Source organism: Phacochoerus africanus, chromosome 4 (assembly GCF_016906955.1).
Source record: "Phacochoerus africanus isolate WHEZ1 chromosome 4, ROS_Pafr_v1, whole genome shotgun sequence".
Lineage (NCBI taxonomy): Eukaryota > Metazoa > Chordata > Mammalia > Artiodactyla > Suidae > Phacochoerus > Phacochoerus africanus.
Genome location: NC_062547.1, coordinates 73368504 through 73394796, shown reverse-complemented (window position 1 = coordinate 73394796; position 26293 = coordinate 73368504). Strand labels below are relative to the sequence as shown.

The window sequence follows — 26293 nt, the reverse complement described above, 5'->3', positions numbered from 1 at the left end:
GCCTCTTCAGCCTTTTCTCTGCCAGATCTTCAGCCACCCTATTTCCAGAAAGTTTCCCAAGAATGGGATAGGATGGTGAGATCACTGGGTATGCAGACAGACTGTCTCCTCAAAGCCTTACCTTGACATCCCAATGGCCAGTGTGTTTTGTAGAGAGAGGTTCTGTAGCTTTCATCTGGTTCCAGAATGGTCCATGAACTGTGAATAAGTACAGAATACTTTCCTGGTGTCCTCTAATTTAACCATCAAGGGATGAAAGAAGCTGACGAGTAGGTGTCTCAACAAAGTGTACTTATGACTTTACTTGGGTTTTCGGTTTCTTAGGTTTTTGTTTTCTTTTTTTTTTGTTTTTTGTTCTTGGTTTTGTTTTTTTGGTCTACCTTATATAAATCTGAATTGCAAGAAAAAAATATCCTTAAAAAAAAAGGAAGGAGAATGAGTTGATCTCAGAAGTCATTTTTCTCTTAGTTTGCAGACCAAGACATCTGGTCAGCGGAGGCAGTCCTGGTGTTCACTGATGTGGGGTTGCTTGAAATACTGACCCCACTTCCTGACTCCACCTTTCCAGCTTTCGATTTCCAGAAGTGCCCCATGAATATCCAGGAGATTCTCATGGACCCCCAACTCCACATTGACGTCTGCAAAGTATGTGCTGATAACCCTATGGATCAATTTCCAGAAAGGGCCTTTGGATCCATAGTGATCAGGGAAATGAGGAAAAAAAAGAACAGCAGTCCCCATCCTGGCTCAGTGGAAACAAATCCAACTAGTATCCATGAGGACGCAGGTTTGATCCCTGGCCCTGCTCAGTGGGTTAAGGATCCAGTGTTGCTGTGAGCTGTGGTGTAGGTCACAGACATGGCTTGGATCCCACATTGCTGTGGCTGTGGTGTAAGCTGGCAGCTACAGCTCCAATTCGACCCCTAGCCTGGGAACCTCCGTTATGCCATGGGTGTGGTCCTAAAAATACAAAAGACAATTAAAAAAAAAAAAAGAGCAGCAACTCTGCCATATAGTTTAGTGATAAAGCACATTTTGCTTAAAATATTATTTTATGATATAATGGTGTTGATAGATGGGTGTAATTTTTTTTATTTCTTTACTTGCCATGACAAAATGCATGTCCCTATCCATGGGGATTTTCCTATGGGTCTTTGAAATCACATGTCTGGGAATTGCTGGTTTTATGCAAAGTGCAGGAAAAAGAAAGAGAGAGTTGGAGTTCCTGTCGTGGTGCAGTGGTTAACGAATCCCACTAGGAACCATGAGGTTGTGGGTTCGATCCCTGGCCTTGCTTGGTGGGTTAAGGATCTGGTGTTGCCATGAGCTATGGTGTAGGTTGCAGACGCGGCTCGGATCCCCCGTTACTGTGGCTCTGGCATAGGCCCGAGGCTACGGCTCCAATTCAACCCCTAGCCTGGTAACCTCCATATGCCGCAGGAGTGGCCCTAGAAAAGGCAAAAAGACAAAAAAAAAAAAGAGAGAGAGAGAGAGAATGAGAGAGGGAAAGAGAAAAAACAATAGTTTTTATGTAAATGGCCACTTAAACTGTTCAAGAAAGATGGAAAAGAGTTTCCCCACCAAAAAAATACAGAGCAACTACGTAGTGTCACAAAAACGTATGGATGAAAGCTGGAATAGAAAAAAAAAAAAAAAGCTGGAATAGGAGTTAACGCTTTAGTAAAATGGGATCAGGGGTATCTCTGGAGCACTGGGATGAGGGTTCAATCCCTGACCTAGCACAGCTAAAGATCTGGCATTGCCGCAGCTGTGGTGTAGATCGCAGCTGAAGCTCAGATCTGATACCTGCCCTGGGAACTCCGTATGTAACATAGCAGCTGAAAAAAAAGAAGAAAAAAAAAAAAAGCTAGAATAGTGTGTCACAAAAATAACACAGGATTGGATAATACAATAAAGTGTGTAAAAAGATATACATGAGTCCATACCAATGTAAATAAATGACTAAATAAATAAAGGGAAGGGGGTGGAATTCCTGTCGTGGCTCATTGGTTAATGAATCCGACTAGGTTGCAGGTTCGATCCCTGGCCTCGCTCAGTGGGTTAAGGATCCGGTGTTTCCATGAGCTGTGGTGTAGGTCACAGACGCGGCTTGGATCCTGCGTTGCTGTGGCTGTGGCGTAGGCCAGAGGCTACAGCTCCAGTTCGACCCCCTAGCCTGGGAACCTCTATATGCCATGGGAGTGGCCCTAGAAATGGCGAAAAATAAAAAAATAAAATAAAATAAAATAAAGGGAAGGGGGATATTTCTCTGTTACAGAAGAGTTCCAAATAACATACCAATATTCTCTCCTCTCCAGTAGGTGGGGTTGAGGCCTCCTGCCTGAGCACGGACTGGCCTTGGTGATTTACTTTTATTTATTTATTTTTTTGGCAGTACCCACAGCAGGCGGGCCAGAGATCAAATCCGTGCTGCAATGGTCATCCAAGCCACAGCAGTGACAACATGAGATCCTTAACCTGCTGAGCCACCAGAGAACACCTAGAGAATCATTTTTATTTTATTTTATTTTCTTAGGGCTGCACCCTGCATCATATAGTGGTTCCCAGGCTAGGGGTTGAATTGGAGCTGTAGCTGCTGGCCTACGCCACAGCCACAGCCATAGCCACACCAGATCTGAGCCATGTCTGCAACCTACTCCACAGTACATGATGCAACAGACAAGATCTTAATCTCCAAAATATACAAATGACTCATATAACTCAACAGAAAAAAAAAATCAAAAAATAGGCAGAGGTCCTAAATAGACATCTCTCCAAAGAATATGTATGGATGGCCAGCAGGCACATGAAAGATGCTCAAAATCACTAATCATTAGAGAAATCCAAATCAAAACTGCAACGAGGTACCACCTCACACCTGTCAGAATGGCCATCATCAAAAAGTCTTGGAGTTCCCATTGTGGTTCAGTAGCAACAAACCCAACTTGTATCCATGAGGACTCAGGTTTGATCCCTGGCCCCGTCAGTGGGTTGAGGATCTGGAGTTGCTGGGAACTGTGGTGTAGGTTGCAGACGTGGTTCGGATCCCGTGTTGCTGTGGCCATGGTGTAGGCCAGCAGCTGTGGTAGGTAGCTCCAACTGGACCCCTAGCCTGGGAACTTCCATATGCCACAGGTTCGGCCCAGAAAAAAAAAAAAATTCTACAAGTAGCAAATGCTGGAGACGATGTGGAGCAAAGGAAACCCTCCTACACTGTTGGTGGGAATGTAAATTGGTACAACCACTGTGGAAAACAGTATGGAGGTTTCTCAGAAAACTAAATATAGAATTACCATATGATCTACCAATTCTACTCCTGGGCATATATCCAGACAAAACTGTAATCCAAAAAGTTACATGCACCTTTATGTTCATAGTAGCATTATTCACAATAGCCAAGGCATGGAAACAACCTAAATATCCATCAACAGATGAATGGATTAAGATGTGCCAAAAAATAACTAAATTAAAAAGTTTTGGAGTTCCTGTTGTGGCTCAGTGGTTAATGAACCCAGCTAGCATCTATGAGGATGCAGGTTTGATCCCTGGTCTCGCTTAGTGGATTGGGGATCTGGCATTGCTGTGAGCTGTGGTGTAAGTCACAGTCGTGGCTCAGATCCAGCATTGCTATGGCTCTGGCTTAGGCCAGTGGCTACAGCTCTGGTTGGACCCCTAGCCTGAGAACCTCCGTATGCTGAGAGTGCAGCCGTAAAAAGGCCTAAATAAATAAAAATAAAAGAAGATGTGGTACAGACATACAATGGAATATTACTCAGCCGTAAAAAGAACAAAATAATGCCATTTGCGACAGCATGAATGCAACTAGACTTTCATACTAAGTGAAGTAAGAAAGAGAAAGACAAATACCATATGATATCACTTATATGTAGAATCCAAAATATGGCACATGGAGGTCCCGTTGTGGCTCAGCAGTAACAAACCCAACTAGTATCCATGAGGATGCAGGCTTGATCCCTGACCTTGCTCAGTGGGTTAAGGATCTGGCATTGCCATGAGCTGTGTTGTAGGTTGCAGACGTGGCTCTGATCTGGCATTGCTGTGGCTAGGGGGTAGGCTGGCAGCTGCAGCTCCAATTTGATCCCTAGCCTGGGAACTTCCATATGCCATAGGTACAGCCATTTAAAAAAAAAAAAGACAAAACCAAATAAATAAATTAAATTAAATATGGAACAAATGAACCTATGTACAAAACAAAAACAGACTCACAAACATGAAGAACATGCCTGTGGTTGCCAAGGGGGAGGGGAGAGGGAGTGGGATGGACTGGGAGTTTGGGGTTACTAGATGCCAACTATTACATTTAGAATGGACAAGCAATGAGGTCCTACTGTATAGCACAGGGAACTGTGTCCAATCTCTTGGGACAGACCATGATGGAAGATAACATAAGAAAAAGAATGTAGGAATTCCCATCATGGCTCAGGGGTAATGAACCAGACTGGTATCCATGAGGGCTTGGGTTCAATCCCTGGCCTCGCTCAGTGGGTTAAGGATCCAGCCTTGCCATGAGCTGTGTTGTAGGTTGCAGACTCGGCTCCGATTCGACCCCTAGCCTGGGAACTTCCATATGCCATGTGTGCAACCCTAAAAAGACACACACGCAAAAGAAAAGAAAAGAACAGAGTCTGGGTGGGGAAAGAGCCACTGGGCAGTGGAAGGCAGACACCGCCTTTATCAGGAAACCAGGATTCACAGGGACAGTCAGGAGTCCTGTTGCCAGGACATGGAGTTTCATTTAATCTTGTCATTCCTTGTCAATGCCTAGAATCAGAAGCCCCTTATTGGTTCCCTTCCCATGGTGGCAGGAAACCAATCCAACTAATCCAGTGCCTTGAAAACAGGGTAAGTGAAAGGCAAGACGCAAGCGTTCTTCCTCCTCTCTTTCCCACCCTTCCACTGGCTCAGTAAGTAGCACAGGGAAAAGTCTTATAAAATTGTTCCAGCAAATGTATGAAAACAAAATGGTAAGATATTGCCCGGTTCAACTCCACCATCAAAAAACGGAGACATGGAGTTCCCTGATGGTCTAGTGATTCAAAATCCATTCTTTCAGCACTGCAGCCAGGGTTTAATCCCCGGTCTGGGAACTGAGAGCTCACATCAAGCCACTGCATGTGCCACCAATGGAAGTTCAGTCACCGGTGGGTCTTGGCCAACCCAAGCCAACCCTCCTCTGGTGGATTCAGCCACCAGTGAGCAAAAAGGCAGAGCACAGAGGAATGTGTGTCCATCCACTATAGGAAAATCCAGACCTTGGGGAATCGACAGTCCCCACAGCCTGGATCCCTTCAAAGATGTGTAGAAGTGAAAAGGAAGAGGATGGAGGTGGGAGCTGTGGATTGAAAGAAACTTAAAAAGACAAAATAGAAATTCCCTATGGCACAGCAGGTTAAGGATCCGGCATTGTCATTGCAGTTGCTTGGGTTCTATCCCTGGCCTGGGAACTTCTTCATGACAAAAAAAAAAAGTTCAAAAGTGGAAATACTACATTATATCATGTAGGGATGCCCTGTTTTGTCAAGAACTCTAGAAAGAAATGCAAGGAAGCAACAATACAGAGAAGTTAGGTGGGGTGGGGGTACTTCTGGAGGGAAGAGAGGTGTGACTGAGTGGACCTCCATGGTCCTCTGGTGGTGCAGGGTCTAGCTGGGAGGATGGTGGCTCCGGTGACAGCTCCAGGCTGCAGCACCTTCCAGACTGGAAGATTCCATCCCGGGGGAACGCCTCCCCTGCCACTGACCACTTGCCTCCTATTTGGGGGAATAGAGGCTTTGTTTGATCAATCGACTGATGGATTTTTTCTTTCTTTTTTCTTTTCTTTTTTTTTTTTTTTTTTTGCATTTCTAACTAGGTGAAACTTCTGCAGGGAGAATTTTCAAACAAAATGTACACCATTGATATGAATAGCAAGTTGGAGTTGACGGCCCTGATGATACCCCGGCCGGGCACATCTCCAGTCCCTCTAGTAAGGACAACACATCTGTTTGACAAGTATTCCTGATACGTGGGTGGCATCCCCCCACGCCCTGCCCCTCCACTTCTCAGGCTCTGGAAATTCCCAGGCATCCTCTCGCGAGACACACTCACGACGCCCCCTAGAAACCCTCTGGCTCAACTAGTGTCCACGTGTCGTGGCCACTACAGTCTTTCTGCCAGCCCGGCCTTCTCTCCCTTCTGTGCCTGTCCTCCACCCTTCTTCTAAGCTGCCCCATGGCCCTTCTATAAGTGCCTTTTCCTCTCAGCTCAGCCAGAGCCAGCCCTCCTCCTGCAGGGGGTGCCTGAGAACCAGTGGGTGTTCCTGGACCTGAAACCCAGGAGTCCAAGCAAGGGATTCTCGAGTGAAGATAATCAGGTTGAAAACAAAGCGGCAGACTGGATACAAGGGCATGTCCAGCCAGGACCAGGGTCTGCGAGGGGCTGCCACCCTAGCTCCAGGTCTCGCCCAGAGCTCTCTCATCCCACCCCACCTCCTCCCCGCAGGACCAGCTTCTGTACACCAGGGGCAAGTTTGGATCTTGCGGCGCAGCAGCTCCAGGCTGTGTGCCGAACGAGGCGCTGAGCCACAGTGAGGGGGTGTGGATGGCACGGGGGCACATGTGGGGACAACCGGCAGCTGCACTTGCAGAGCAAGCTCGGTTTTTAGTCTAAAGGGGCCCTGGGGTCACCTGTGGGCGAATGCCCCAAGGCACCCTTTGGCCCCTGCTGGTGCCGTACAGCGCATGCGCCTCTCATCTCACCCCCTCCAGGTGATGGTGAGCAACCCCCACTCCCTGGGGCTGCAGGCAGTCATCTACGAGGATGGCTACACCTACGACGGGAACACCAAGCACAGACTGGTGAGCTCACCACTGCCCCAAACCCGGTTCAGAGGGTCGTGGGCTCAGCCTTGATGACTGGGCCAGGTCCAGCCACCTGTATCCCTCTGTCTGACCTTCTTCCTGCTTTCCTTCCTCACACACACCCGGAGAAGGTGCTCCAGGATGTGAAGGGGACACAGCCCTACCCCCTGCCCCCCTCCACCGCATGCAGGCAGCAGTCCCCCAGACGAGTGACAGCATCAGGGTGTCACATAGGAGAGGCACAGGGAGGCTAAGCCAGTCCCAGGGAGGGCGTGAGACCTGTGTTAGCGGGGTAAACTGAGGCATCAGGAGGCCAACCAGCGCCTCTGGGAGGGTCTGGCGGATCTGCAGGGTGGAGCCAGGACTTCTGGTGGCACTAGGAAGTTGGGACTTGACCCCGGACCACAACAAATTCTTTGGGCCTATCCTTGTTCCATTGCAGCTAAATAAGAGGGGAACTGAGTCCCACGCCACTCTGGGTCCCCAGGACAAAGGCAGTGGGGTAATGAAGGTGCTTTGGGGGAGGGGTATTCCCATGAGCTTCCAAAAGCCTTTTACCAGCAGGAATTAAAACCAGAGGAGGGCTGGATGGCTCCCAAGCACCTCCTCCCAACACCCCATCCTGCCCTGTCTCCTGAACCCCAACTTTGGGACCACCCCAGAATATTCCACTGTTGCAATGGCATTTTTCTCTCTCATTCCCTAGAACATTTCCCTGAGGCAGCAGCACCACTGGGGCAGGGCTGACCCCAATTTCACCTCCAGGTATGTTGTCCTCTGGGTGGTGGCCAGTGGCCCTGGGGTGTCCCATGGGGTTCCCTTAGCAGGGGCCAGACCCCCCTACTCCAAGGATGGTATGGGAAGAATGATTAAAAGTTCTTTATAGGACTTTACAGGAGTTCCCATGTGGCTCAGGTGGTTAAGGATCCAATGTTGTCACTGCAGCAGCACAGGGTCACTGCTGTGGCATGGGTTTGATCCCTGGCCTGGGAACTTCTGCATGCCACAGGTGTGGCAAAAAAAAAAAAAAAAAAAAAAGCTCTTCACAGAAAGACAAATACCATATGATATCACATATGTGGAATCTAAAATATGACACAAATGAATTTACCTATGAAACAGAAACAGTCCCACAGATACGGAAAACAGACTTGTGGTTGCAAAGCAGGAGGGGCATGGGGGAGGGATAAATTGGGAGTTGTGATTAAAGATGTAAATTATTATATGCAGATAAACAACAAGATAAACAGCAAGATAAACAACAAGGTCCTACTCTGGAGCACAGGGAATTCTTTTCACTATCTTGTGATAAACCTTAATGGAAAAGAGTATTTTAAAATATGTAAAAAAAAAAAAAAAAAGGAGTTCCCATCATGGCGCAGTGGTTAACGAATCCGACTAGGAACCATGAGGTTGCGGGTTTGGTCCCTGCCCTTGCTCAGTGGGTTAACGATCTAGCGTTGCCGTGAGCTGTGGTGTAGGTTGCAGACGCGGCTCGGATCCCGCATTGCTGTGGCTCTGGCGTAGGCCGGTGGCTACAGCTCCAATTCAACCCCTAGCCTGGGAACCTCCATATGCCGCGGGAGCGGCCCAAGAAATAGCAACAACAACAAAAGACAAAAAAAAATAAAAAATAAAATAAAATAAAATATTTGTATAACTGGAGTTCCCGTCGTGGCTCAGTGGTTAATGAAGCTGACTGGGAATGATGGCATTGCGAGTTCAGTCCCTGGCCTCGCTCAGTGGGTTAAGGATCTGGCATTGCCATGGGCTGTGGTATGGGTCGCAGACGCGGTTCAGATCCCGCGTTGCTGTGGCTCTGGTGTAGGCCGTCGGCTACAACTCTGATTAGACCCCTAGTCTGGGAATCTCCATATGCCATGGGTGCGGCCCTAGAAAAGACAAAAAGACAAAAAAAAAGTGTATAACTGAATCATTCTGCTGTACAGCAGAAATGAACACATTGTAAATCAAATATACTTCAATAAAATAATTTTTTTTTTTGCTTTTTTGTTAGAGCCACACCTGCAGTATATGGAAGTTCCCAGTCTTGGGGTCAAATCATAGCTGCAGCTGCCAGCCTGCCCCACAGCCACAACAACGCTGGATCCAAGCTGCATCTGTGACCTACATCACAGCTGACAGTAATACTGGATCCTTAACCCACTGAGCAAGGCCAGGGATCAAACCTGAGTCCTCAGGGATACTAGTTGGGTTTGTTACCACTGAGCCACAACAGGAACTCCTTTAGAACTTTATAACACCAGGTTGTATAAGTGAAATTTTCCAAGAGAATAGGACTTAAGTATTCTCACCAAATAATAATAATAAAAGTACCTATGTGAGATATTGGATGTGCAGGTAACTTAATGGGGGAATCTTTTCACAGTGTGTATGTATATTAGATTGCCTTGCACACTTTAAATATCTTACAATTTTGTCAGTTACACCTTGATAAAGCTGAAAAAAAGTAAATGACAAGTAAAAAAAGGCTCCGTATGTTGTTAATATGGAATACACGTTTCTCTCACGTTTATGGTGAATTTTTAAAAAAAAATAACTCAAGGGAGTTCCTGTTGTGGCTCAGCAGAAATGAATCTGACTGGCATCCACAAGGACACAGGTTCAATCCCTGGCCTCGCTCAGCGGGTTAAGGATCCAGCGTTGCCGTGAGCTGTGGTGTAGGTCGCAAATGTGGCTCTGGATCCCGAGTTGTTGTGGCTGTGGTGTAGGCCAGAGGCTATAGCTCCAATTAGACCCCTAGCCTGGGAACCTCCATATGCTGCAAATAGGGCCCTAGAAAAAACAAAAAAAAAATCAGTTCTCCATACTTGCAGTTGCCAAGGGGGAGGGGTTTGGGGGAGGGATGGAGGGGGAGGTTGAGGGTAGCAGGTATAAGCTATTATACATGGAGGGAATAAATAAGATCCTGCTGTATAGCACAGAGAACTATATTCAGTGTCCTATGATAAATCACAAAGAAAAAGAATATTAAAATAATGAGTGTATATATGTGTGTGTGTGTATAACTGAATCATTTTGCTGTACAGAAGAAATTAATATTGTAAGTCAACAATTAAAAAAAAAAAATCATTTCTCCCAGCAGAGATTTTTCCAAACCACATTCTCAGACCTTAATCCAATAAAACTAGACCACAACAACCAAAAAAGCAATAAAAATCCACTTTGCTTAGAAATTAAGCAATACCTTATAAATAACCCCTGCATCAAATAATTCAGCTGAAATATACCCAGGAAAATTTACAGCCCAAGCACTTTTAACATTAGGGGAAAAAATGGACCTAAGGATAAATATTTAACTTAAGGAACAAGGAGAACAAGAAAAAAGAAATTATGTAAAGGGAATTAACAATGATACAATTTTAAATATATTAAATAGAAAACAAAAAGACAGTATAGAGTAAACAGAAACATGAAGCTGGTTCTTCAGAAGACTGTATAATCCTAATGAAGAAGAAAAGACAGAATTAAAATGAATAGGAACAAGAAATGAAAATGAAAGTGTGGATACAGAAACTATTACAAGAATGCCAAGAAACATTATATGCTGCTAGGTAATAATAAAATTGGGGCTCAGCTGTTCTTTTCAATAGATTACCCTGTAATTTCAGTACATTACCATGTAAATTAACAAAACTGACTCAGGAAGGGGTAGAAGCTAGAGGGAGGCTGGGTGCCACCATGTGTGAGCAGAGGTTTGGTCAATACTCTGGACCAAATGGATGAATAGATGAGTGGATGAATGGAGAAACAAATGAATAGATGGGTGGATGTATGAACAGATGGATGGATGAATGGATTATAAATGGATGGTGGATGGGTGGATAAATGGATATATAGATGAATGATAACAGATGAATGAATGGATAAATGGATGTATAATGGGTAGGTGGGTTGGTGGATGGATGGATGACTGGTTGGGTCAGCAATGCTATTTGCTGTAATAACACACACACTCATTGCTTTGCAGCATAAAGAGATCCACCATATCTACCATCACTCTGGACATAGCTAACAAGGAGATCTCATGTGTGGACCTTAAACCACTGGTATGACCAAACCGTTTGCTGTCCCACATTCTTTGTCATTAGTGTTAAATTAATAATGGCAGCAGGTCTCAGCTGGCTTGTCCCTGAGGGACTAGCTGAGCTCAGACCCAGGACCAGGAAATGGAAGTGATCCTAGCCCGGTTGCCCAGATCCCTGCCCCTTCTCATCATCATCCCCCGGGGGTGCCCCTCATGACTTACCATCCTTGGAGCAGGTATACCAGCTGGGAGCTATAGAGGGGGGGATCTTTGCCACACCACATAGCTTGGGCAGGCTCTTAGGGCTGGACTCCATGAGGCCCAGGCATGAGGTCTCCGGTCCCTGCTCTGTCAAGTGCATCCCTTTGTGGGTTTTCACTGTGGCTGGGCTCTTGGCGCCCTCACTGACCCAGGTCGACATCCCCGTCTCTCCCATCCTGCAGACAGCTCTCATTTCAGTTGGTTGCGACCTGGAGAAGAAGATCGTCATTCAGAAGTGAGTGTATCAGTGTGGGGTGGGGAGGGGAGAAATGGAGGCAGCGAGGGGGCTGGGAACGGGACTAGCCAGTCCCCACTGCTTCACAGTTGCTAAAGTTGGGTGACACTACTCTGTCTACTTGCGTATATGCTTAACACATCCATGACAAACAGCTCAATAATTGGTCCTAACATGTTAAGTTTGCGTTTCCCACGATGGCCACCCCTCCTTGCATGGACTTGGCGATAGTCATGTGTTCTCCCTGCTAGTCCATTTCTTCCTTTTAATCCCCGAGTTCCTCACTGGGATTAAAATTGCTCAGGGGTTGGTTGGTTTGTTTGTTTGTTTTTTGGCTTTTTAGGGCACACCAAGGCATATGGAAGTTCCCAGGCTAGGGGTCAGATTGGAGCTGTAGCCGCCAGCCTACACCAGAGCCACAGCAACGCAGGATCCGAGCCACATCTGCAACCTACACGACAGCTCACGGCAACACCAGATCCTTAACCCACTGAGCAAGGCCAGGGATCGAACCTGTGTCCTTGTGGATGCCAGTCAGATTCATTTATGCTGAGCCATGATGGGAACTGCTGCTCAGGGTTTTTGAGTTTAATCACCAGCTGAAAAATTAGAGAACTTTGCCTCCAGTATCCACAGTTACTGCAGGGAATGCACTCATAAGAATCCAAGAAAAAGAAAGAAACCTGAAGACTGTCCAAACTGCCATTCACTTTCCCCTTCAGGCAGTATTGTGCTGGTAAATATGCAACAACCATTTCTGGGAGGGAGTCCTGATTTGTAGCACTTGCCAATCCCCATGGTGTAAATGCTCCCATGGAGCCTATTGATCACTGCCTACATGAGTCATCTGCAGGCGAACAAAATTCTGGGGGATTTAATAGCCAGCTCTTTGGAGCTAGTAAGAGCCAGCCTCAGTGCTCCACTGAACAAGGAAATAATAAGCTCAAGAGACGATTTTACCAGATATCCCCCCATGCCGCTGCTGCAAATGGAAATACTTTACTAAATCAATAAATGATGTATTTAGAACATATGTGCAGGAAAGTGTTTTTTCTTTCTTTTTTTTTTTTTTCGGGCCACATCTGCAGCACATGGAGGTTCCCAGGCTAGGGGTAAAATCGGAGTTGTAGCCACCTGCCTGCACCACAGCCACACCAGATCCAAACCATATCTGCAACCTACACCACAGCTCCTGCCAATGCTGGATCCTTAACCTACTGAGCGAGGCCAGGGATCAAACTGGCAACCTCATGGTTACTAGTCGGATGCGTTTCTGCTGTGCCACAATGGGAATTCCAGGAAAGTGTTTGAAAACAATCCTTTAAAAGCTTCTGCCATAAAGAGAGTGGAGAAAGTATTTGTCACACGTGTAACGAACAAAGGACTTGTGTCCAGAATATATAAAGAATTCCTATGAGTCAAGAAAAAAAAAAGAGTTCCCACTGTGGTGCAGTGGGATCGACGATTGGTGACATCTTGGGAGTGCTGGGACAGGTTTGATCCCTGGCCTAGCACAGCGGGTTAAGAATCTGGCATTGCCGCAGCTGTGGCTTAGGCTGCAGCTACAGCTCTGATCTGACCCCTGGCCTGGGAACTCCATATGCCATGGGAGAGCCAAAAAAGAAAAAAAGAAAAAAAAAAGACAAACACATAGGAAAAAATGGGCGAAAGCCTTGAGCAAGCACTTCCCCCCCCACAAAAAAAAAAAGAAAAAAAAGACTGATACGTTAGAGGTGGTTATTCATCACCAGCATGACAGAATTAACAAAGCCTGGAAGGATGGAGGCCCCCGGCAGCCTCGGCAGCGTCGGGAACTCCCAGACACTGCTGCTGGGTGTGTACATTTTTCAGCTGCTCTGGAGAACACATCTTTCCACCTGGCAATTCCTCTCATGCACATTTGCACTGACCTAGGGTCTAGAATGTTCCCAGCAGCATTCTTCTTTTTTTGTTTTCTTTTTTAGGGCCACACCCACGGCATATGGAGGTTCCCAGGCTAGGGGTCGAATCGGAGCTATAGCTGCCGGCCTATTCCACAGCCACAGCAATGCCAGATCCGAGCCGCATCTGGGACCTACACCACAGCTTACGGCAATGCTGGATCCTTAAGCCACTGAGCAAGACCAGGGATCAAACCTGCAACCTCATGATTCCCAGTTGGATTCATTTCCGAGCAGCATTATTCTTAATAGCTCCAAGCTGGAAGCAAGCCAACAGAAATGGCCATTGATAGGAAGATGGATAAACCAAGAGCAGTGTTTTGGTACAACAGGCTGTCACAGCAGTGAAAATAAACGAGGCAGAATTATCTAGATGGATTGTGCAAACGTGGACATGGCATCAAAAGACTCAAAAGAACATACAGCATGAGTCTACTCTTAAAAACCCAAAATCAGGCAAAAATAAACTACAGTCAGATCTCATATCTGCAAGACCACATCCAGGGATTCAACGAACTACGGATGGTTCATGTTTACATTTCACAAGTAGTTGAATCCGTGCATGCGGAACCCGAGGATACACAGAAGCCCCACTATGGGCCTTAAGCATCAACGATTTTGGCATCCACAGCAGATCCTGGACCAATCCCTTGCAGGGACAACTGTCTGTTGCTTAAAGATGTCTGCACAGATGGTAACAGTACAAAGAAAAACAGGGAACTGATTGTCTCAAAAGTCAGGACACCCAGCTCCCAGATCTCAGTGGCTAACATCATTCTCCAATACAAGGTAGGGCCCCTTGGCGAAATGGCTGATTCTAGGTCAGGTAGGGAAGATGTAACCTGAGCCTAGAGCATCATGCAAAACCAGAAAATAAGACAGGGCTCAAAAATCAAACCCATCAAATTATGGGAAGATAATATGAGAAAAAGAATTGTATATATACGTATGACTGGGTCACTTTGCTGTATAGCAGAAATTGACACAAATTTTAAATCAACTGTACTTTAATAAAAAAATTAAAATAGGAATGAGGAGTTCCCGTTGTGGCACAGCAGAAACGAACCCGACTAGTATCCATGAGGATGCGGGTTCAATTCTTGGCCTTGCTCAGTGGGTTACAGATCCAGCGTTGCTATGAGCTGTTGTGTAGGTCACAGACATGGCTCAGATCTGGCGTTGCTGTGGCTGTGGCATAGGCCGGCAGCTGCAGCTCCAATTTGACCCCTAGCCTGAGAACATCCATATGCTGCAGGTGCGACCCTAAAAAGCCAAAAAAAAAAAAAAAGTATAATAGGAATGAAAAACAACAACAGATCAAACCAATGGGCAATACATGTGTGTGTGAAAGGGAGGAATTCACGATTTTTTGGTCCCACATGGATCAGGCAGCTTCTCACCAATTTTTGTTGCTCACAGTGAGATCTCAGCCTGTTACAATGGCATTCTTGACCCTGTGGCGCTTCAGGACAACTACAGCTATGTCATTGAGAGGTGAGACACACATGACCATTTGGCATGCACATGCCGAAGGCAAATCAAGAATTATTTTGGAGTTCCCTGGTGGCTCAGGGGGTTAAGGATCCACTGTTGTCATTGCTGTGGCTCAGGTTGCTACTATGGGGCAGGTTCAATCCCTGGCCCAAAGAACTTCCACATGCTGTGGGCATGGCCAAAAGTTTTTTTAAAATAAATATTATATTTTTTTGGCCATGCCCACAGCATGCAGAAGTTCTCGGGCCAGGGATCAAACCCACACCACAGCAGCGAACCAAGCTGCTGCAATGACAGAGCCAGATCCTTCACCTGCTACCACACCACAACAGAACTCCAAAAGAAATGTTTTTAAATTGATATCCACCCAGCAAGGAATCCAAGGGGCTGAGTGGAGGAGAGGGGGCCAGACCTGCAGGGAGCAAGTGTAATGTGTCTGGGCTGCCCAGGTTCTGCCACCTGCTAGACTAGCCTTCCAACCCCTCACCAGTCTGCCACCCTGGCCACCCATTCATTCCAGCTAGCGAAGCTGGTCAGATGCTGTCAGCCACGGCAGAAGGGGGTGGTCAGTCAGGGTGACCCTCTATGCAGGGCAGCTGGTCCTAAGGGCCGAGTGGGTCTGGTGGGCTCAGCCCTTCTTGGTGTGAGCATGGAGCCCCTCCCCACTCTGATACATACCACCAACCTCCCTGGTTTGGAAAGACACCCATGTGTCTTATATGACATGCCCCCTCCCCATATAAGCCAAGAGTCAGTCCCCCATCCCGACCCACAGATGAAGCCAAAACTGGGCTTGCTGACCTGTGAGGCTGCAGCCACACCTCATGCATGTACCAGAGTGTGAGTCTGGGTCTCCAGAGAGAGAGAGAAATGGCAGGATGTGTGTGCGAGACAGAGACACAAAGAGACAGAGGCAGGAGTTCTCACTGTGGCTCAGCAGAGAGAGAACCCAATTAGTATCCATGAAGATGCAAGTTCCATCCCTGGCCCTGCTCAGTGGGTTAAGGATCTGGCGTTGCCATGAGCTGCAGTGTAGATTGCAGACATGGCGTGGATCTGGTGTTGCTGTGGCTGTGGTATAGGCCGGCAACTGCAGCTCCGATTGGACCCCTAGCCTGGGAACCTCTATGTGCTTCAGGTGCGGCCCTAAAAAGATTAAAATATATATATATATAGTATCCAAGAGACAGAGAGGCACACAGAGGAAAAGAGACAGACACGAGACGTTGATGAGACAGAGAGGCTCACAGAGGAAGAGAGACAGACACGAGACGGTGATGAGACAGAGATTTCTTTTAGGGCCTTGGTTCCCTCACTGAGGTTTGATAGGTCTGAAGTCTGATGGCAGAGGCTGGGGCTGGCAGCTGAGGGAAGAGCTGGCGTTCAAGTCCCTGGCCATCCTGAGGCAGACTTCCTTCTTGCTGGGGGGAACCCCGACTTTGTTCTAGCCAGGCCTCCAGCTGCACCCACATTAGGGGAGGGCAGTGTTTTACTCCAAGTCCACTGATTTCAGTGTTAACCTCAGCCCCAAAGCACAGCCTCACAGAAACATCCAGAATCACATCTAACTACAACCCAGACATCATGGTGCAGGCAAGCCAACCTGGAATGTTACCCATGACGGGGGTCCCAGACTCATTTTGACCATGGCCCTGAATCCCCTGAAGGACTCACCCCCACCCCACCCCTCCACAGGGAAGAAGCAGGGCAGTAGGTGGGTGGCCATCTGGAACTTGCCTCTGTCTGTCCTGCTCTTCTGCAGAGAAGCCTACGACCCCAACTTCCGTGGGCAGGAGGCCTCAGAGGACCTGAAGGTGCATTACCAATATGAGAAGCTGGGCTGCCCTCTCCTCGCCTACTACGACACCCCATGGAAGCCGGTGGTGGAGCTGTGAGACCCCCGCCCCTCCCCTCCTCTTCCCCTCCCCTCCCCCCTCCGCCCTCATCCTCCCCCTCCCCCCTCCTCCCCATCCTCACGCATCCCCACGCGCTCTCCATCCCTTCTTCCACGCCGTGTCCCCTCCCTGCCATCTCCTTCCTGTAGCTCTTAGCTGACGGCTCCTCCCACCCCCATTGGGCGGCCTTAACCCAACACCAGGGACCCCGGGGGCTTAAACAGCAGAAGCTGGTTTTCTCACAGTCATGGAAGCCCCAAGTCCAAGATGGAGGTGTGGCCAGGCTGCTGCCCGCCCCCAGGCCTGTCTTCTGGGCCTGTAGAGGCTGCCTTCTCGCTGCATCGCTGCATCCTCTGCGGTGCGTCGGCCTCTTCCTGTGGGGTCAGGGCCCACCCTTATGACCTCACTGGACTTCACTTACCTCCTTAAAGGCCCCACCTCCTGTGCAGTCGCTTTGCGGGGTTAGGGCTTCAATAGGAATTTGGTAAATAAAAGCCTATGGTAGCTTCCGCATCAAAGTCAGAGTGGAGTTCCCGTTGTAGCTCAGCGGTAACAAACCCAACTAGTATCCATGAGGACACGGGTTCGAGCCTTGATCCCACTCAGTGGGTTAAGGATCTGGTGTTGCTGTGGCTGTGGTGTAGGCTGGCAGATGCAGCTCTGATTCGACCCCTAGCCTGGGAACTTCCCTATGCTGCAGGTGCAGCCCTAAAAAGGAAAAAAATAATAATAATAATTCAGGAAAGGGAAAAAGAAGGGGGACACATTTCAGTTCATGCCACTCATTCCACTTCCTTCCATGAATTCTGTCTTCCTTCATCCAGTCCCCCAGACCCCACCCTGTGTAATTTCTACATTCGCGTGGCTGGCTGCTGATCCAGCAGGGCCACCCCAACCTGGGCCCCAAGGGGGCTGGAATCATTCCTGCTTGGCCACACTGTAGCCCCAGACCAGCACTGCCCAGCAGACCTTGCCACCATGATGGAAACGTTCCAGAACTCTGCGCCACCCAACCCAGCAGCAGAGAGCTAGGCGAGGCCACAGAGCACCAGAAATGAGGCCAGTGTCTGAGAAACTGGCTTTTCCATTTTACTGATGGAAATCAATTTAAATAAGCACATCTAGGCCTGTGGCTGAGCCTTAGGGACCCCTGTGGATCATTGGGCTAAACAGTTGTTGACCAACTGAAAGATGGAAGGAGCTGCTCACGCGTGCAAACATTTTGGTTCATTAGAACATCCATCTCAGCTCCACGTGGCCTCAGCCCCACACCCAGGTGAGTCTGTGGGTCTGATCACGGAGAGACAGCAGTGAGCAATGGCTTGAAGCAAGATCTTCATTTCCTGCTCAGGAATCGAACCTGGGTAGCCGGAGTCAAAATCAGGAGTCCTAGCCTCTAGACCAGCTAGAGGCTATAAGCAGAATTGCCCTGATTTTTGCTCCCCTCACCCCTGTTGAAAGCAAAAATGTTTCAAGTAGGCATAAAAGCAGATGCAAAGTTTATTGTTAGAGACACAGTACCACATGTGGGAGAGCACACAGAGAAGCAGTCTATTTATCTAAGGCAGAAGCAAAGCAGAAATATACACCCAAAGGAGGCATGAGGGTGTGGGCATCGCCCCGAATGAGAAGTGTGCCCCAGAGGTGATTTTTTTTTTTTTTTTTTTAGCTATTTCTTGGGCCGCTCCCGCGGCATATGGAGGTTCCCAGGCTAGGGGTCGAATTGGAGCTGTAGCCACTGGCCTACGCCAGAGCCACAGCAACTCGGGATCCGAGCCGCGTCTGCAACCTACACCACAGCTCACATGCAACGCCAGATAGTTAACCCACTGAGCAAGGGCAGGGACCGAACCGGCAACCTCATGGTTCCTAGTCGGATTCGTTAACCACTGCGCCACGACGGGAACTCCCTGAGAGGTGATTTAAACCACTTACATAGGACAGTTCTTCTGGGTCTTTGTTTTCCTTTGGCCAATTATCTTGTTTCATTGCTCACATGTGATCAGACCCAGGGCCCTCCCTCACCTGCGTGCACACCTTTTGGTCAAGATGGATTCCAAAGCAAAGGATTATGGAGCAGCATCAGGACTTATTATGGCCTGGCGCCCCCTCCCCTCCCCTCCCCTCCCTTCCCTTTTTGACCCCTAGGAGGCTTTCTGCACATGTGTAATTGGGGAGGTCTCCTTGACCTCCAGAGTGATTGATGTGGGCATCTTTTTTGCTTTTCTTTTTTTTAGGGCTACTTGCGCGGCATATGGAAGTTCCTAGGCTAGGGGTCAAATCGAGCTTCGCCACTAGCATCCTTAACCCACTGATCAAGACCAGGGATCGAACCCACATCCTCATAGATCCTAGGCGGGTTCGTTACCACTGAGCCACAATGGCAACTCCCTTATCTTTTACTCCAGCAGAACTCAGCTCCTGCCATTAACTTTCTCCTTGATGTGTCAAAGAGAAGCAAGGCCCAGTTTACTCAGCCTGACACGTCCCAGCTGTTCTCAGTCCAGGGGCCCATCTATCTCCTGCCTCAGGCTGGGCCCACCCCTAATTGCCGCCACATGGTGGGGTGCCTGCCAGCCCAGGGTGAGGAACAAGGGAAGGGTCCCCTCAGAGAAGGGGTGTGAGCATCAACCCGGCAGGAGACAACAGATTGTGTGCCCCAAAATAAGGATTTAGGGGTTCCCACTGTGGCAAAATGAGATTGGCAGCATCTCTGCAGCGCCAGGACGCAGGTTCAATCCCCAGCCCAGCACAGTGGGTTAAAGGCTCCGGTATTGCCACAGCTTTGGTGTAGGTCTCAATGGCAGTTCAGATCTGATCCCTAGCTCAGGAATTCTATATGCCAAGGGGCGGCCTAAAAATAAAAATAAATAAGGATTTAGAACAACTCTAATTCACAGCCCAAATGTGTATCTTTGGAAGGTTTGCCAATGTCAAAAAATACTCAGTGCCCCCACCCCTACCCCGACACTGCCCTCTGTCCTTACCTGGCACTGCCTATCCCTGTCCCAGAAATGTCAGCCTGGGGGGAAGGAGGGGCCTGCCTGCTGCCTCCCACCAGCCCCAGTTGGTGCTACAACTCATCAGGGCCCCCAGCCCCACAAGCCACCTCCACCACCCCCCACCCGCTCACAGCCTCACCCACGGGAGTATGCGTGTGTTCCCAGGTGGCGGGAAGGCACGTTCCAGGAGGTGGTCGAGGCCGAGTATGTCCTGCTGGAGGTGAATGGGCTGTTCACATACACCTACTCCCTGACGGCTGACACGGCCCTCTGCAGATCGCAGCCACAGAACTGGACCAGCATTGCCGAGATGGCCGGAGACCGGGGGCCCTTCGCCTGGGACCGAGAGGTAGTGCTTGCCCTCCAGTTATTCCTAAAGCAGGTGACAACTGGTCACACCCAGTGTGTGCTGGGGGCTATCTGGGTCCCTTCAGTTTGCTGTAACAGAACACCAGAGACCAGGTGACTTGTGACAGCAGCAGTTCTGTCTATTGGTTCTGGAGGCTGAAGTCCAAGATCAAGACACCGGCAGATTTGGTGTCTGGCTCATGGATGGTCCCTTCTGTGTCCTCACTGGGCAGAAGGAGCCATGGGGCTCTCCAGGGTCCCTTTATAAGGGCACTAATCCCATTCCGGGGGGCTCCACCCCAAAGACCTAAATACCTCCCCAAGACCCCACCTCCTAATACATCACCTTGGGGGGTAGGTTTTAACGTAGGGATGCGGGGCGGGGGGTGGACACGGACATGTGGTCCATAGCTGGGGTGGAGCACACCAGGCCACCTCAGGCCCCTGGGAGCCTTGGAATGTGAGGTGCACACACCCTTTTGTACTCTTTCCCAAGGGAACCGCCAGACCATCGGCAATGTAGGCACTAGGGTGCTCATGGGGCATTGCCAATAATGTGTAAAAATTCTGGAACCACCCAAATGTTCATTAGTTAAGGGGCTGATTAAATTCACACTGCAGCCATGTGTCAGGATTTCCTTCTATTGGAAGGCTGAGTAATAGTTCACTATTGGGTCTGGACCACATTTTGTTTATCCATCATCTGTCAATGGACACTGGGTTGCTTCCACCTTTGGGCTACTGTGAATCATCCTGCTATAAATGTGGGTGTGTAAGGCCCTGTTTTAGGAGTTCCCGTTGTAACACAGCCGATTACAAACCTGACTAGTATCGATGAGGATGAGGGTTTGATCCCTGGCCTTGCTCAGTGGTTAAGGATCTGGTGCTGCCATGAGCTGTGGTGTAGGTCACAGACACGGTTCAGATCCTGCATGGCTGTGGCTGTGGCTGTGGCTGGCAGCTGCAGCTCAGATTCATCCCCTAGCCTTCCACATATCACATTGCAGCCCTAAAAAGAAAAGACCCTACTTTCTGGTGTCGTCTTCTTTTTTTTTTTTTTTTTTGGCTGCACTCATGGCAAGTGGAAGTACCCAGGCCAGGGATTGAACCCACTGCACAGCAGTAACCAGAGCCACTGCAGTGACAATGCAGGCTCTAATTCACTGAGCCGCCAGGGATCTCCTGGTGTCTCTTCTGACAAGGTACAGAATCCCATTATAGGGGCCCTACTCTCAGGAGCTCATCAAAACCTTATCACTCCCCAATACCACCCCCTCCACATACCATCCCACTGTGGGACGGGGCTTCAACATAGGAACAGGGGTGGGGGACACACTGAATGCATAGAAGGGGCACAACTAGGGAGTTCCTGTTGTGGCTCAGCAGGTTAAGAATCCGACTAGTATCCGTTGCTGTGGCTGTGGCTGTGGCGTAGGCCAGCAGCTACAGCTCTGATCGACCCCTAGCCTGGGAACTTCCATTTGCTGCAGGTACTGCTCTAAACAAAGGAAAAGGGGGGGGGGGCACAACTAATAGGACAGTGAATGTCAGAGGAAGAGGCTCCCAGGAGACATTGAGTGGAGGAGCCCAGTGGCCGGGGAAACGTAAGGAGACAGAGGACAAGGCAGAGCTGGCGTAGGCTTGGAGGCCTTCTGTGTTTGGGTGGTAACTTAAAGATGTGTTTGCCAAGGAGGCCAAGGGACCAGAGCAGCAGGAGGACGGAGCTGGGGGATGGGAGGAGATAGGTGCTCTGTGGGGCCCCTCATGGCTCAGGCACCTGGGAAGCCCTTGACAACCAAGAGGAACTACTGTTGCTATGGCTGCATCAGAGGAGGGGCAGGGGGCCTGGCACAGCTGAAGTCAAGTGTCCGCCTTAGCTCCATTCCTGGGGCCCCAGAGCAGGGCCTGGCAAGAGATATCGCCCGTCCAGGTGGCCATCCACACCCTGGATGTGTTTGCTTTTTGATTCTGAGAACATTGGAATATCTGCAAAAGTGGTACAATGGACAGCTCTCTCTGTGCCCCAACAACTACAAAACAAACCATGCCCACACTCATGGGAGGTACCGTTGCTCACAAATCCGTGGCTCCGTCGAGCGGTGCCTGTGCTCCACAGGGTGCTGGCCAAGGCCTCCCCCATGGGGTCGCTGGGGTCCTCTCTCCCAAGTGTGGGGATTCTGTTAGCCAGGAGCATGGATGTAGCCAAGAATACTCGCAATTGGCAGCATCTGATACACACACAGAACCAGCGCTGCAAGAGACTCTGGTAAACAGAGCTGTTAATGCCTGTGGCTCCTGGAGGCTTAGACAGGTCCAGGAGGAGGGGTGCAGAAGGAGGGTTCCAGAAAACCACTAGTCAGCTGGCCTGCCCACAGGCACTTGGCCCTGGACTCACACCCATGGGTGCTGACAGGTGGTGGTGTGAGGTGGGGCTGTGCATGCGTTAGGGTGCATCTGTGGGCTGGCACAGTCCTTCCCGGCATCCCCACCCCCCGCGTGCACACCTCTGTCCTCCTCCCCAGACATACGTGAGCTGCCATGACCCTGACAACGACGCACCCCTGACGTGGCCCAAAGTCCCGTATCAGATCTTGGGCGGCCCAACAGACAACAAGGTCATTTTTGACCAGAGAAATGGCATCTACATCTTCTTCATTTCCATCGTGGATCCGTACTACAGGTGAGTGGGGGTGCGTGGCCCTGTGCTGGGGTCCCCTGGGGGAACAGCTGGCTCTCCTGGGGCAGGCCTCACACCTGCAGGGGCCCCACTTTGCACCCTCCCCTTGGCAGGTCCTGTATAAAGCCACTGATTGGGGCCAGGGATCAAACCCACATCCTCATGGATGTTAGTCCAGTTCTTAACCCACTGAGCCACAACAGGAACTCCAGATATTTTAAGTTCTTGATGACATGTTCACTCGCTAAATAAATCCTTATTCAGAATCCATGCTGGGTGCTGGGGGATGAACCCCTCCCTGCTGTCAGGGACCAGAGTCACCCTCATGCACTGTGTAACAGGTGGGGCGCAGATACTGGTACAGACTGGCTCCCAAGCCAGCATTAGATAGCCAGGGATTTTGCAAGCCTGCTGACATCCCACCAGCGGCTTGAAATGAGCCTCAGGTGGAGTGTTTACACCATGCAACCTAAGCCACATTTACAGGCCTGGGCTCCCACACACCCAACCCCGCCCCAAAAGCCGGATGTTAATATTATCTCTCACTTGTGCTGGTTCTAGATCATCAACATCTCCCGCTGGGAGAGGGAATGTGGGCAGCATCCTTTCCCCCATCATGTATCCCCCCAGACAGACACAAAGACTACCCCCAAGAGTGCAAGGAGACCTTGCCTTCTGTAGAGACCCCAGACCCTGGAGCAACTCCGGGACACCATGGCTGGAATGCCTGGGGTTGGGACTGCCTGCAAGACTCCCTTCCCCTCCCTGCCTCCAACAGAGCCCCCAGCCTTCCCCCACCGGGGTCCCCATACTTGGCACCCCTCCCCCCATCATGCTACTACCCCCACCTGCTTGCTGCCCCCATAGGGGCACCTGTGGCCCACTCGGTGTCCACCGAGTGACGAGGGATCTTCTGGCCACTGCTGAGCCCCCTAGACTGAGCCTGGATCTGGAGGGTGGATCCCTTGTCCACAGAGGAAGTTGGCCACAGGGGTCCTGGGGAAAAGTATGACCTCTGCCAAAACACAGAGAGGAGGGCAGATGCCAAAGGGACAGGACTTAAGTGGCTAGAAATGGACCTCTGTGTCCCGAGTCACCACCCCAGGCCCAGCTCTCCTACCCAAGTTTGAATATGTTTGCTGGGGTGAAGGGCGGATCCCTGGAGGCAATATCCCACGGCCTCTCTCCCCACCTGCCTCTCGCAGCTACTGTCACCTGGAGGCCACCTTCAGTGTCTACGTCTATGGCGCCTTCCCGCTGTCCATCATCCCGGCGGAGCTCACCATCGTCCTGCTCACGGTGGCCACCCTGCTGTCCGTGTGGATGGCCTACATGATCCCCAAGCAGCTGCACACTGAGCAGGGCCTCAGGCTCAAGGACTTCTGGGTCCATCTGTACAGGAGATGCAGGAAGTTTTGTGCGTGTTTCCAGGGCAGGTGTTGAGCACACACAGGGTGGGGGGTGCAGGGCGGGGTGGGGCAGAGCCGTCTTAAAGCGTTGGGTAAAAAACCTGGTGGCAGTGTGTCTCACTTGTGTTCTGGGTTTTTCTCCATCCACCTGCCTCCCCTGACATCCTGGCATCAGCATCCCCTCGAACTCCAGCACCTACACGGGTTGTAACTGGGAGAAGGTGGGCAGCCCAAGTACCACTCAACAGGAGCTTGGTGAGATAAGCACAGGCTGGTGATGGAATAATCGGTGGAGCCTCTGGGACGCATTAGACAGGGTGATGTGTTCTGTCAGGAAGGATGAGACCCAAGGGAAGAGAGGGGAGGGGCTGTAGAAGACGTGAGAGCTGGGTTTCCATTTCTGTCCCAAGAAACCCTGATGTATATACAAACAAATGCGTATCTGCGTGTTTTGGGATGTCCATGAATAAAATGTGGAAGGCTGGTGCATTTTTTTTTTCTTTTTTGGCTTCCACATGGCATATAGAGTTCCTGGGCCAGGATCCAAGCTGCAGTTGCAGCTGCTGGCAACGCTGGATCCTTAACACACTGTGCTGGGCCAGGGATCGAACCTGGGTCCTACAGCTTCCAAGATGGCGCCAATCCCATTGAACCACCGTGGGAACTCCATACATATTTTAAATGTATGTGTTATACGTACACATGTATAGCCGTGCATGCATACATGCGTACATGTATGCAAAGATAACACACACACATAACTACAGTGTGCACACATGTACACATATGGAGTTATATACAGGTGTGCAATACACACACATGTATATAATCTGCATGTGTGTGCATACAGTGTGGATATGTGAATACATGCATATGCATGCTGCCTATGCACGGATAGTGTGCATACATGCTATGTCTACATGTCAACATGAAACACATGTATGTGTGCGTATATGCATAGGTGATTGTGTGTGTCACATGCATATGTGTGCACATACACTATGACATTATATGTTTATGCATAAATGCATGTACACATACATACATACAGATAACACATTGCTTATTTGGTGTACACATGTGTATGTAGAGATGTGAACATACACGTGTGACTCCATATACAGGTCTGTACATGTATATCCATGACATACACGTGTGTGTGTGTGTCTGTGTGTGTTCTACCAGTCTATCCATCCATCCAGTAGGCTCCCCTCACCCACACTTCATTCAGATCCAGGTGGCCTGGGACAGCCCTCTCACTCCAGTGAAAACTTGGGTGGTCCCACAACTTTTCTGATCGCTTTTCGGTTAAAAGGACACATCTCACAGTCATTTCAATGCCCGGCTGCCGAAAACCCCCATCCACATCCAGCACAGTGGCCGGCTACCTGGCTCCCCCAACCCCCAAACCCTGAGCCATCCACCCACCCTCCAGGCCTCTCGGGAGCAGACAGGTCAGGTAACACTAGCTTCTCAACCCTCAGTCTGTGGTCATCTTACTGAACCCATTGTCTTGCAGCCTCCTCATTTGCCAGGGCCTCCTCTTGGTTGGAGGCACTTAATTTTAGTCTCAAAAATACCCGTAATGCAGCTGCAGGGAGCAAGGGCTCAGAGAGAAGCAAGGGAGGCGAGCTCGCGCTTCTCTGGGCTGTGTCCATGTTCTGAACAGAGCCAGGCGGGTAAGTGTGGACGACGACGCCAGTACAGTCCGGACCGACTGCTTCTGCTCTTGCAGAAGGGTTCAGGGGGACAAGCCCCACAGATTCCAGGTGTGGTGCTGACACACAGGACGCCCCCAACACACACACCCAGCCATGTCCTGGGTTCTAATGAAGCCCCTGGGCCTGCCCAGCAGAGCCCAACTGTGAAGGCCCCAGGGCCTAGGCTGGGGAGGGCCCTTCCTCCTGCAGGGAGGGGAGCAGGCAGGCCCACCCACTCCAGAGACTGCTCCGTCTCTCTTTACCTCCTTATATGCCACCAGGAAACCAAGTCACCTCCCTCAGGGTCCCCTGTAGCATTTCAGGGGAGGGTACAGCCAACAGCTGCCCCCTCCCCTGAAATGTCTTCTCCGGAAGGGAAAGGCAGAGGGGAGCCTGGGACATGGGAGGAGGGAGCTCCAAGGAC

The 26293-nt window shown here is 49.7% G+C and overlaps 1 protein-coding gene across 1 annotated transcript in view; it reads left to right on the top strand.

Moving 5' to 3' along the window:
* CATSPERD (cation channel sperm associated auxiliary subunit delta) overlaps positions 1-24656 on the top strand; it is a 48415-nt gene extending 23759 nt beyond the window's left edge. The window contains exons 8-18 of the mRNA XM_047774716.1: positions 469-645; positions 5873-5986; positions 6768-6857; positions 7567-7625; positions 10852-10930; positions 11352-11404; positions 14764-14838; positions 16601-16729; positions 19901-20084; positions 22606-22763; positions 23966-24656. Coding sequence (XP_047630672.1) covers positions 469-645; positions 5873-5986; positions 6768-6857; positions 7567-7625; positions 10852-10930; positions 11352-11404; positions 14764-14838; positions 16601-16729; positions 19901-20084; positions 22606-22763; positions 23966-24203 — 1356 coding nt within the window. The 3' untranslated portion in view covers positions 24204-24656. The remainder of the gene's footprint in view (positions 1-468; positions 646-5872; positions 5987-6767; positions 6858-7566; positions 7626-10851; positions 10931-11351; positions 11405-14763; positions 14839-16600; positions 16730-19900; positions 20085-22605; positions 22764-23965) is intronic.
* Positions 24657-26293: the final 1637 nt, after the last annotated feature.